At 37.0% G+C, this 12,764-nt stretch overlaps 1 protein-coding gene across 3 annotated transcripts in view; it reads right to left on the bottom strand.

The window, feature by feature from the left end:
* The window catches only part of ppp3ccb (protein phosphatase 3, catalytic subunit, gamma isozyme, b), a 67,898-nt gene extending 56,288 nt beyond the window's left edge, over window positions 1–11,610 (bottom strand). For 2 of the 3 annotated variants that reach the window (XM_014018210.1, XM_014018211.1), the window contains exon 1: window positions 11,040–11,610. In XM_014018210.1, coding sequence (XP_013873664.1) covers window positions 11,040–11,091 — 52 coding nt within the window. In that variant the 5' untranslated portion in view covers window positions 11,092–11,610. The remainder of the gene's footprint in view (window positions 1–11,039) is intronic. The other variant, XM_014018209.1, reaches the window with a different exon arrangement.
* Between the last annotated feature and the right edge of the window lie 1,154 nt (window positions 11,611–12,764).

Here is a 12,764-nt window from a genome sequence, read left to right as displayed (position 1 = left end):
ACACACACACACACACACACACACACACACACACACACACACACACACCTGTGTTTTTTATCTTTACAAGTACCATTGACTTCCACTGATATTTCATTTTCTATAGCCTTACCCTGACCCTAAACCTAACCACTCTCAATTCATACCTAACCCTAAACCTCGCCATAATTCAATTCATACCTTAGTTCTAAACCTAACCCAAAAAAATAAATAAATAGCATTTGAACATACTTCTGCCTTGGTACCCCTCCACTAGTGAAGAAGTGGACAATCACAAGTGGATGTTTATGGGAAAAGTGGTTCTAACAAAAACAAAACACACAATCACGAACATTAAACTGCTGCCACCTGAACAGTTTTGCAACATCTAACTTCTTTGTAAGAACATAAGTGAAAGTTGCAGGAACTTTGTGCTAGGGGCTGCACAAAATTAAGAAATTAAGATATTACTGTTTAAGGTTGGAGTGGAATGTTATGTTATAACAAATACACGTTTTCTTCACTTTTTTTGGTCATCAATAATATCTAAACCAGGTTTGGGCATTGAAGCTAGTAAAAGGGTCTATTGGATCAAACAAATATATTATTAGAAGAACATGAATGCATGGTAGCTAAAGTGTAATGACCTGTGGTAAAATTTTCTGTCATGGTTGCAAAGTACAGAAAGAATGCAAATTTTTGTAACTTTATATTTTGTGGTGGGTAATAATAACTGAACTTTATCCACTGTTGGGATTAAGTACTGCACAAAGGTGAAGACCTGAGCTGAGTCAGAAGAGAAAAAAGGGAAGTTTTTCCCCTTTTTCCAGAACGTGAATTCCAAACTATCACATCCTCAAGAGTTTGTTAGGTTCTTAGAAATATGTGATTCCATCTTCTTTGAAAACCTGGCACAAAGATCACGTCTGGAGATAATTTAAAACACATTTTAAATTGTAACTTTAGTTTCAGGTTGTTTTCTGTTCACTTTTGTTTCAGATGAACAGATTACAGTGACAACCTGATATGATAATATCTGCAGTGCTTTGGTTCTTTCATTGCATGAACTCGATGTGGGTTAGAGACTGAAACAACTCTTTTTAGTATTCATCATCATATCTGACTTTCTGGAAGTTGACCTTTTTGCTCATTTATCTATTGCCTGCATTATTTACTAAAGAAGAAGAGGTAGGCAAATCAAAAAGCAACAATATTGGTGGAACAGAAAAATGATTGTGTCCAAGAGTGGGGAAAAAAAAAATCAAAAACCAGACTTAAACTTTCCAAACTTTGCAACATTTTACCAAAAGGTAACCAAAGAAGTGCAGACTCAGTCATTTCATGGCAGGACAGTGGAAGTAAAAACATGAACACATCATAAGACACTAACATGCTGCAGCTGTCCTCTGAAGATGGGCAAGTTTCAGAAAGTTAACTTGTTGGTCAGGTTGAGGCCTTAAATCTTTTATTCCAGTGACTGATCACTTCATGCTGCTGCCAACTATCTATAAGTTTTGTTAGTTTACCAAGCAGAGAATAGTGTTTGTTGGAAGCAGAGCTATCAGTTATGCTAACGTTAGCTAATGAGATAAATGCTTCATATTAAGTCACTGAATTAATGCATCCTGTCTTGTCTTCTACCTTTTTTTGGAAGGCGTTGAAGCCATATAACTTTTAGACTACCACATCCAGCAAGATTTCAAACAGGAAGGATTAATTTCTTACTTTTATCCACTTGAATGTCACCTTAACAGAAGGTTTTCCTTTAGTTTATTTTGAACTTACAAAGCTATGTCTACACCCGGCAGGTTAACAGCCCCTCACACTGGGGGAGAGGCTGCTATTTTTGAGATATTTGTACATTAGCTGTTTTTTTAAAAGACTACTTGCAGTTTATTATGTATTGTGTAATTTTTATTTTATTACTTTTACATGCATTAATGTTAAAATACATTTTTGAGGTTGAAATTCATGTTAGGTCATTATTTAAATTTGCAATGGGAACTTGTTATGTAGACAGACTGGGTAACAGGCTGACATTCACAGGTAGAATGAGCAGCTGAGGGGAGATGTGCATTGGAGCTTGAACAGGAAGTGCATCCACTGGAAGCATAGATGGATATATAGATCTTGTGAATAAAATAATCATTGATTAATCAACTAATTGAAAAAAGGTAAATCACGATTAGTCAGCTATTAAAATAGTCTTTAGTTGCAGCCCAAATAAACTTTATTAGTTTGTATAGTGCAAAACTATGAGTTTGACAGTTTGACAAAAATCAATAGAAAAGTTTAGCCATACTCCTTTAGTAGTAAGAAAAGTGGCTAATATGTTTCACGGTTGAAAATCACAACATTAGAACAATTACTTGATGTTACTGGTTTAAAAAAATGACCCAACCCAATATTGGTTGCTTGCTTTTGTCTGAATTGCATGTTTTATGATGCAGTCACATATATCTAAAAGTACATTATTTCATGGATTAAAAATAAACAAATAATTTAACAAATAAGGACAAACTAACAAAAATACTGCAAAGTGTTTCAGGTCAACAGCAAAACAACCAAGTGTGAAAAACACATTAAGAAAACTCCAGATCACACCCACTTACTAAATTTCACAACTTGTTTTTTTTAACCAGTAAATTTAAATTTAACACTAAATTTCACAGATTTGTCCATGTTTTGTGCAAAAAACATAGGGCCTTAGGCAACTGCAATTCAGAAGTGAATGCCATCAGTTTTACAGAGATTTGGTTGTAGGGCCTTTTATTTCCATCACTCTAAAAGTCGAGCACAAAGGTTTGTGCAAAAACAGATGGAAACCTGAAATTCATGAGATTTGCTTGATACAAAACATACAGCTGTAGGAAAGAGTCAACAAATAATGATTAAAAAAAGTGAAAGTTTATTCTGACACCAAGGAGTTTTTGCTCCACATCTGTAGCATCTTCTATAAAATGTTGCTCAACTGGAATTTGAAAGAGAGATGCTGATTTCAAACATTTAATTTGATCTAGGGTTTCCCAAATTCTGCAGCTTTTTCAGTTAACTCCATGACACATTAGTAAAACCCAGTATTTTTTGTGACTGTAGGAAACTGTTAGGATAGCCCAGAAGCTCTAAGCAGATTGTCACTAAATGAGACCCAGGGGCAGAACTCCTGGGGCACCAAAGAGGAGACTCCACCTTCTAACCCTCGGGTCCAGCTCCATCAATCATGAATGAAGACACAATCATTACACATGGCGGCCGGTGCAAAAGGCCGGGCTGATTCGATTACCATCGGTAACTAAGCCCAAAGCAGCCAGAACAGATCCATCACTGTGTACACAGCAGACGTACACATTGGCTGCTGCCAAGGTTCAACAAGAGGCTGGAGGCTGCAGCCACGTCAGTCAGGAAACGAGAGAGGGCTACTGATGCTATCCACAGCAGATTCAAGGCTTTGAAGCTTTCAAGATTTCAAATCAGCCTAATATCGTAGAAATCAAAGACATTCATCAAACATGGCGCGAGCAGTTGGAAGCCGTTTCCACCACATGATAAAGTCATTTAAAATGCTTCTTGAAGTTTCTCTAAGCCTCGTATCATAAAAGGAATAGTGCAGCATTCTGCTACAGGAACCATGAATTAGGCCTGTCGCGATAGTCAATAAATCAATTAATCGCACGATAACTTTTTTTGAGGTCGGTAAAAAAAAAGGGGCCGATAAGTTTCATTTTCCTGCTTGTTTGTTTACTTCGTGTCTCTCCCTCCGCTGCACAGGATGAGCTCCTGCAGCTGACCCCTCCCCTCCTGTTTTCTTAGTGTGGGAGGAGTCAACTCTCGCTTTAGCATGATAGCTCGTTGCTAAACGAAACGTTTCAAAGCAGAACGGGGCTGCTGAAGTGTCGGGGCATTAAAGCCTGGATTTCGCTGCGGAGGGAGGGAGGGAGAGAGAGAGGGAGAGAGAGGGAGAGAGAGAGAGAGAGAGAGAGAGAGAGAGAGAAGGGGTGGGGGCTGAAACTCCCCCAGACCCGCGACAAATTCGTCAAGACTTTACCTGTAGCTCCAAAAATAACAGGAAACTTAAACGCGAGATCTGTGTTTTAACTAAACACCCAAAAAAAGCCTGTAGCTGTCCCAGAAACTCATGAGGAAAACTCTGAACTGTCTGATTTCCTCCTGCAGCGCTCCGACTGTCCCCTCCTCACTGACTGTCCCCTCCTCACACACACACACAGACACGTTTGTTCTTCTATCCTCATGGGGACTTTGCATTGACTTTCATTCATTTACCAGTATTTTCTATTACCATTTGACCCTAAACCTAGCCTACACTTTACATGGGATGTGAACTGGGCTTATGTCCCCATAAGAAACAGTGGGTCCTCACCAGGCTGTGTAGTTTGTTTCATCTCTAAAGAGATGTTGCTCTTTAATATTGTTTATTTACTGTCTTAGTTGTGTGTGGTGTTTAATTTACATTTTGTTGTTCTTTGTTTTATTTTATTTTTATTCAAGTGCATTTTTTGTTAGAGACTGAGAGTCCACTTTGTTAAACATTCTTTTAAAAATTAAAGTTTATTGATTTATTACACTTACACATTATGCTTTTATAATTATTAGTTGTAAAACGGTCACCAGGCAATATTATCGTTTATCGCAATAAATTTTGAGACAATTAATCGCCCAGCAAAATTTGTTATCGTGACAGGCCTACCATGAATGGTTATTTATCTGCATTACTTCACATAAACAGTAAAGCAGCTGCTGTGACAGGGGCAGGTAACAGATGCTCATAAACTGGGGCCATAAATTGTGGACATATGATGACAATTTCTTACTTTAAATTTTTTAAAATGGCCAGGTTTTCACCACCATTTCAATATGCAAGAATTCAAATTTCCTTTGTTATTTTTAATAAAGCTCTGCTCTAAAACTGCTACAGAAAAAGGGTTTGTGAGAGTAGACGCAGGAAGCCGACGGCAAAAAGGGAAAAGCCAATCAGAAGAGGTTTGTTTTAGATGAGGGCAGACTGAGCTGCAGCCTTAAGAAGGCAGCTTTTATAACGTGATGCTTTCCTGCAGCTTTGCACTCCTAAGCCTTTTCTAACCCACTGAGCCCATCATATGTGACCACCCGGTACACACAACCTGCTGCCTCTCTAAACAAATAGGTCTAAACTAATAATGGTAAAGTTACAATAAAGTTGTGAGTTTGGTGTCCTTTGAAGACAGTCTTGCCTCACAAAATCAGTAGAACTTCAGTGTATAATAATCTATTTCTTTAAGATATGGAAGAAAATGTAAGTTTTAGGCAGTTAAGGAACTTATTTACTTGGTTAAATCTGTGTTTTTAATAAAAGCACTGGATAAATTTGTAAAAATATGGAATAAAATTTTTACTTGAAATGAGAAAAAACTAAATGCCAAAGCCTTTGTGCTTGTGCTTTGCAAAATGATTTTCAAGGTCTTTTAAACTCAAAACACTCCAACAAATAAGACTTAAAAGATTCTTTGGCAAGATAATCTAATTTATGATTTAATTAGCAAGATTCCATTCACACCGATTATATTCCCATTTTAGTTCTTTCTAGTTAAAAGAAAGATTCAGGTATTCAGGATGCCATTTATTTCATCTTCATATAAGTTTTTAGTCATTTTCCCCAGAACAAATCCTTATCCTGATTTATGTGAACTGGGCTTTGAGCTCCAAATGAACATTTTTCCCATTCAGAATAAATACAGCAGAAATCTGAAATGTAAGTTAACTCTTAAAAAGAGAAAATCACGTTTCAAATTATCTTCAACCTCTTAATTATAAAAGGAATTAGTTGAATTGGAATTTTCAAACTAAAAAAAGGTTTCAAAAGCAGTGGAAAACATCAATTCTTAGAATAAAGTCTAGCAAACATATTATTTACATATATCTACAAAGACATTTTATATATTATTACCAAAGAACATTATGAGATGCAAATCGAACAGAGAGAAAATAAAAATTATGAAGTGCACTGGAGATGCATGAAATCTGAGTTTCTTGTAGTAAGAATTTCATTTCCCAAAATTACCCTTCAAGCAGCATAAAATCAGATAAAACTATTCTACTCTACACTTCAGTATTAATCAGTTTTCATTCAAACAAAATTTAGAGAATTAAATGAACAAAAGGAGCTTGAATGCTGAGGCCAGTGACATAAGATGCTGTGGCACTAGATGTTCGTGTATCACATTAAAGCTATCTGACCCACTTTCTTCAGTGTTTCCACCACTTTGCTTTCGTCCTGTTGTATGTTGTTGGAATGGCTGTGACGATCATGTTTTATTGTGGCACCAAAATGAAAAACCTGGTGCACAAGCCCTGGTTTTTCATCTACTGAAGGTGTGGATGCTAATGCTTTGCATTCTCGTCTTTTCCGAGACAGGTGGAAACTTTCAAGTGGCTCATTTGGTGGTCCTATTGTTGGCAGCTACACTACAGCTAGTAGTAGCCAGTCTAATTTTCTCCTGAAACTTCATAGCAACCAAATTACTTTTAAAAACTGGCTTTCAACGAAGAAGGATTTGATTGTCTTCTGTCAGCCGTCTTAGTTTATGTCTCTGGTGTCTCTTATGTGCCCACCATAAACTGCTCATAAACTCCAGATTACTGCTTTTTGTGTTACTTAACAGTGTTATTACCAATAAATAACTGATTTTTAACATTTTTTTTAAAATTGGTTTGGCATCATTAAATGTCCGCATCACAATGCATTGAAAAACAGACCACACATCCCAACCATTTATTAGTTAGTCGCATTGTGCAGACGTTCCTGAAATCAAGAGTGCACCAGTTCAACTGGTCCCTCCCCCAGTTCTTTTAGATGTTTTTGTCTTTACACACTGTAGAAAGCACTGCAAGTAAAACAACAATCTATCTGTATATGGCTTGCATGAGGTTTGCTGCAACACTAACAATGAAGAATACCACAAGACCACAGGGTGACTAATCTGTTAAATCATCTTAATACCTGTAAATAACTAGACGTATCTATTTTTTCCACTTGTTGGTTCTCTGACATAAACATGCAAACAACTTCCTGTCATACAAAATAAGACAAATTTCTAAAGTGGATGAAATGTAAATAATGGCGGAACAGAAAGAAGTTCACGTCAAAGGGAGGAAAAACAACACCTAAACTTATACCAAAATTCAACCAAAGAAAGTAACTAGGGGTGGGAATCTTTTACAATGTCACGATTTGATTATATATATATTATATACTGTATATATACAGTATATCGACTTTGGGACATTTTAAATCGAATCTGAATCTTTGTAAATGAGAATCAAGATTCCGGTTTAAAATTATTTTTTTGGTGCACCCCTAAAAGTAACATGCACTCAGTCATTCCATGTCAGGACATGGACATAAAAACATGACCACATCATAGGACGATAACACGCTGCAGCCGTCCTCTGCAGAAGTTTCAGAATGTTAGCTTGTTGGTCAGGTCGAAGCCTAATAGATCTTATGTTCAGTGACTGATCACTTTGTGCTGTAGCCAAACTGTCTATAAGTTTTGTCCATTTACAATCTGAAAAAAATGTTTGTTGGAAGCGGAGCTATGCTAACGTTGGCTAATTACCGGTAAGTGTTTCATATTAAATCACTGAATTATATAGATATTCTGTCCTGCCTTGTCTTCTCCAGTTTTTTTTTTTTTTTTTTTTTTTGAGGGCACTGAAGCCTTGTAACGTTTGGACTGCCACATTAGGGATGGGCGATACATTATCATGTGCAATATATCTACTATATTTCCTACTATGTGGGGACCATTTTTGCCATACACCCATACTTGTGGGGACAAACTTGTACTTATGTGGGGTGTGTGTGTGTGTTTGCGTTTTGGGCTATACTTACTTGCAATACTGCAAATAAAAACAAGGCATTTACTGAGTTATTGTAAATTATGCTATTATTCATACTCATACTACAGTGTCTCTCATTCCAGAAAAAACAGCAAACAATTATAAGCTTTATAAAAGACATCATAGACACTATGGCAAGCAGCTGTCTGAAAGTATCCTTAACATGATGGTCCCTGACACGAGGCCTCCGTCAGTGGTTGAAGATAAAGACTTCACTACAATAGTCAGCACTTTCATTCCAGGTTTCACTCTTTCCTCACGGACATATTATACAAAGCTTATAAAGAGAAATTATGAAGAAACTTTCAAGAATATAGCATACATTTGTATATATTTTTGTTTTACATTTATTTATTTACTGAAGCTATTCAACAAACATTAATTTATTTATGTATTACTATTTAATATTACAGTATCAGAATACTACTACTACTACTACTACTACTACTACAACATTTATAAAGCACTTAAAGATATGATAAAAAAAACTGGCCTTCACTACTGGTGCAACCTGGGAGTCTAATTTAAAATCACTGTCCATTTTAAAACCCAGGTTACAAACTATGTGCTTTACATGAAGTGCCAGAGGGCCCAGACCTACAGGGGAAGGCTCCATCACTTCTGTTTTCTTCTCATTAAAATTTAAAAAGTTTAAAGACATCCATGCTTTGATGTCTTCAAGATACAGCAAAAGTGGCTTAATTGAGAGGGCATCTTTCTTTCTCAGTGTATATCTGACTATCATCAGCATAACAATGAAAATTGATCCCATGCTTCCCAATAAAATTAAAGAGAAGAGCAGGGGACCCAAGATAGTATCCTGTGGAACCCCAAAAGACCAAGAAGCAGTGGAGGATTCAGAAACAGCTGTATTAACACATATGATCTTAATCAGTTTAGCACAGTACCACAGATACCTACTTGGTGCTCTAGATGTAAAATCAAAATGTTGTGGTCCACTGTATCAAAGGCAGAATACACAAGAATACTCAAACAGCAACCTGTTTTATTTTTTTTTTTTTTGTGCAATTTGTTATGTCAGACTAAATTTTCTATTTTGGAAGAGGTCGATTAAAAATGTTTATTTTATTTGAAATTCATCAAATAATCAAAAATAGAGCAATTAATAAATTATGAAATTAATTGTTAACTGCATCCCTAATAACATTGTAAAAGAAATTTGACAAGAACCCCACCACATGCCAGCTGTGTGCAGGTTTTCACCCAGAGAGAGTAGAATAAAAAGCAGCCTTTGGCAGCTGTAGTTTACTTTTCAGGGACAAGAGAGTATTGATCTAGTGATTTCAAAAAAGCAAATAAATAAATAACTCAGAAAAGGAGAAGTGAATTACAAAGGCCACTGCAACTTTTACTCCAAAGGATTTGCATTTGTGGTTGAAAACCAGGGCTTATGTGCTTTGTTTCACAATTTGGAAGCACAAATAGGATCATCTTATGGCATCCTACGGGACCAAAAAGTTAGAAGAACAAGGATCAGATAGCTCTAATATGTAATACACATCCACTGCCACAGTATTTTACTGTATGCTAATGCACTCAGATTTTGACTCCTTGTGTAAATCTTGTATGTTTTATGCTCCAGTGTAGACATAATTTGTTTTATTTAGGTCTTAAGAGATTCTTTGATGAGGATTTGTTTGAAGTGGGACTCTGGATGCACTTAGATGCATCAATATTTTCGTATAATCACATCATTGTACTTGAAACATTAAGTGTGTTTCACCCTATCATAAAACTGTCTGAAGTGACAACAATTTAAGTCAATATGTTAATCAACAATTTTTAAATACCTTATGACTTGCATTATCAATAAATGTTGTAGCAATAAATAGATGAGTTAGTAATATTTTATGAGAAATAAACTTCTGCATGTCGAATATTTGTGATGAGCAACGTTCCAACTTTTCATGCTTTGTTGAGGAACTACATGTATAAATTTATGTGCCGTTTCAAACAACTTAACAGTAAAAGCTTTGTCAAATGCATCATATAGTGATACAAGATATACATCAAGATTTTATAAACGTTGTAAGAGCTGTTTGTATGAGTTTTGATGAATGTTTTATTTTATTTTATTTTTTACGTGTTTTATTATTTTTTTAATGTTGTGGACATTTGTTTTGTCTGAGATAACAATAATAAAGTAACATTAGCAGATTTAATAATTTGACTTTTATATAAAACTTCCTTTTAAAATAAAATGTCAACTAATATTAATTATGTAGTTAAGAGCACAGTCATGTTAAAAAGAGTAAAATGTTATAACAAATCAGGCAAAGATGTAAGTGAGTGTCTGAATTAAAGTGCCACCGCTTTTAGTGGAAGAAATAGTCTGGAGCAGTTGTAATTTTTTGTTAATTAATTGATAATTTTTCTCCCCATAATATCAAAAATGGCATAAAATATCAAAAATATTGTCTTGGCGTTAGTATTGAGTTAAAGAGTAATCATAACAATGTTACAGCTTAACCATTAGCATGTTAAAGTTGTAGGGACTTAAATATAACTTCCCCAATTAGGTGTGTTATTTCAGACTAGAAAAAAATACATATAATTACAAAAGTTATTTAACATTGGAGGGTAGTTTGATTACATGTTACAACGGTCTGCCATAAGCCGCATTCACAACAACCTGACAAAGCACAACTTATCTTAAAAAGTCCTTTTTCAAAAAGAGGCTTAGGGTAAATACCAGGTAATTAACACACCTCCCGGTGCTGACAGAGTCTGCCAGAATAGTGCGACAAATATCTCCGTGTAATGTTTGTTTTAGCCCGACATGTTCGCGCCCAAAACCACAGTTTACTTCGACACAGGAGAGAAGAAGTCGTGTGTTTGGGTGAACCTGCGCCGCATCTGTCTCTTCACAGCGGGGTGTCAAACACCTGGTAGTCAGAGCAGCCGAGAAACGCCTAAAATCCGTTCTTATCTGCGGCTGCATTGACTACGTGTCTGATTGTTAAAGCTGGCGGCCTCTGTCCGCACAAAGAGCCGGGCTCAATACACAGCAGACCCGGAGGAAACGAGCTGTCAGCGGGGCTTGCTCATGTCTGACATCCAGCTGCTTTAGCTTTCTAGTTAGCCCGACACCCCCGTTACTTCCTGCACTCGCAGTGAAATTTACAGAAATAAATGTTGCGTACCTTTGACGGGCCGTTCTACGGTGGAGAGTTTGTTTTGGTCTTTGGCCGACATCCTCCCTCCCTGTGGGCTGCGGGCAGAGAAGGACCTGAATTCCGAACCAAACTCGACAAAAAAAAAAAAAAATCCTAACTAGCTAGCAGACTAGCTTGGGTGAGCTAGCCGCGCTAGCTAGCGGTGTGGCTTGGAGCAGAGCGGGCAGGGCAACTAGACTTGGCTTCCACCAGGCTGAGCTGGAGTGAACCCTGACACGGGAAGGGAGAAAGGGAGGGAGGGAGGAGGTGTCTGTATCCAGCAAATTCAAGCCTTTCCAGCGCACAGTGCTCTGCGGTGCAGCCCAGCCGCTGTCACCTTCTCTGTGTCGGATGAATAGATGGTCCAGGAAGCGGCCAGAGCAGCGCCAATCACCGGCTCCAGTAGTTCCGCGCCGCGCCTCAGATCATATCCTAACTTTATCCTTTTATTCACGGACGAGCTGCATCTGTTACAGGCCGCTGCGCTTTGGTTTTTCTATCGTGATCCTATGTGTCGACCAGACTCTGTCGGATTACAATAATCCGCCGCAAGCGGATTTCCTAACATGGCTCAAACGCGGGGTCTTGTGGGTAATGTAGTACTGACGTGAGTGGCTGCTCCGAGCAAAGTGCATTCATAAAAGCAGGCACACTAACGAAGCTTCTGCATCGTTTTTTCTAACGCTATTTTAGTTTAAATAAATAAATAAATAAATAAATAAATAAATAAATAAATAAATAAATAAATAAATAAATAAATAAATAAATAAATAAAAGTAAAAGGGTTTTTGGAAAATGAGTTTTCTGAATAAATGCAATTGTTAAAAAAACAAATCCTCAATAAACACACGAAAAATGAACAAAATAAATGGCAAATTAGTTCATGTTGAAAAAATTAAATGTCACATGAAATATAGTTTAAACTTTTAAGCTGTTTTTTAAAAAAACATATACTGTGACGCGCCTAACCCAGTCTCACCAAGGGCTGTTCTTCATGGCCTCTGGGCAAGAGGAGCAGGAGCATCTGGAGCAGAAAAGCCAGACTGCAGTAACCTCCAACCCCATCTAACAACACACACACACACACACTTCACTCTGGACTGTACCTAATCTATACTTTATAAATGTGCAATATTTCATGCATATGCAATGCTCAGGTGCAACAGCACAGACGGGTGTACAATTTTTTTGTACACCCATCTTTATATTACTCTGACAAGTTGTCCCTGAATGAAGGTGACACTTTAGCCCTGCAGCAAACATCTTTCACTCGATTTAAGAAAATCTTGTCTCACCTCCTGTCCTCCCTTCTATCCGGGTCATGCATCAGCCTATCAGTAAGGAACATGTTTTTCTCCTTCTGTCATTCTCCATCTAATCACTATGAAAAGGTTTGAGATTTGATTTGATTTATTGATTCAACAGGAAAAGATTACTAAAAATTAAGCCTGACTCAGCATAATTGCTGTTTTACAGCAGGTTCCTATTCTGCAGCACATAAAACACTCAGAATTACAGCATCACAATCACATCATTATACACCATAGACACAAAGACAAACAAGCATACCAAAGGTCAGGAAGGCAGCATTTGCAAAATAGSACGTCTAAATATGAGCACAACAAAAAGTGTCCAGCAGATGGCAGACAAGATTCTTCTTAAAGGGCTGTAGTTTTGAAATGGACTTTATGTTTTGAGGAATGTCATTCCATG

This window comes from Austrofundulus limnaeus, unplaced genomic scaffold (assembly GCF_001266775.1).
Source record: "Austrofundulus limnaeus strain Quisiro unplaced genomic scaffold, Austrofundulus_limnaeus-1.0 Scaffold186, whole genome shotgun sequence".
Taxonomy (NCBI): domain Eukaryota; kingdom Metazoa; phylum Chordata; class Actinopteri; order Cyprinodontiformes; family Rivulidae; genus Austrofundulus; species Austrofundulus limnaeus.
The sequence above is the reverse complement of the archived record's forward strand: the minus strand, read 5'-3'. Positions and strand labels throughout refer to the sequence as shown.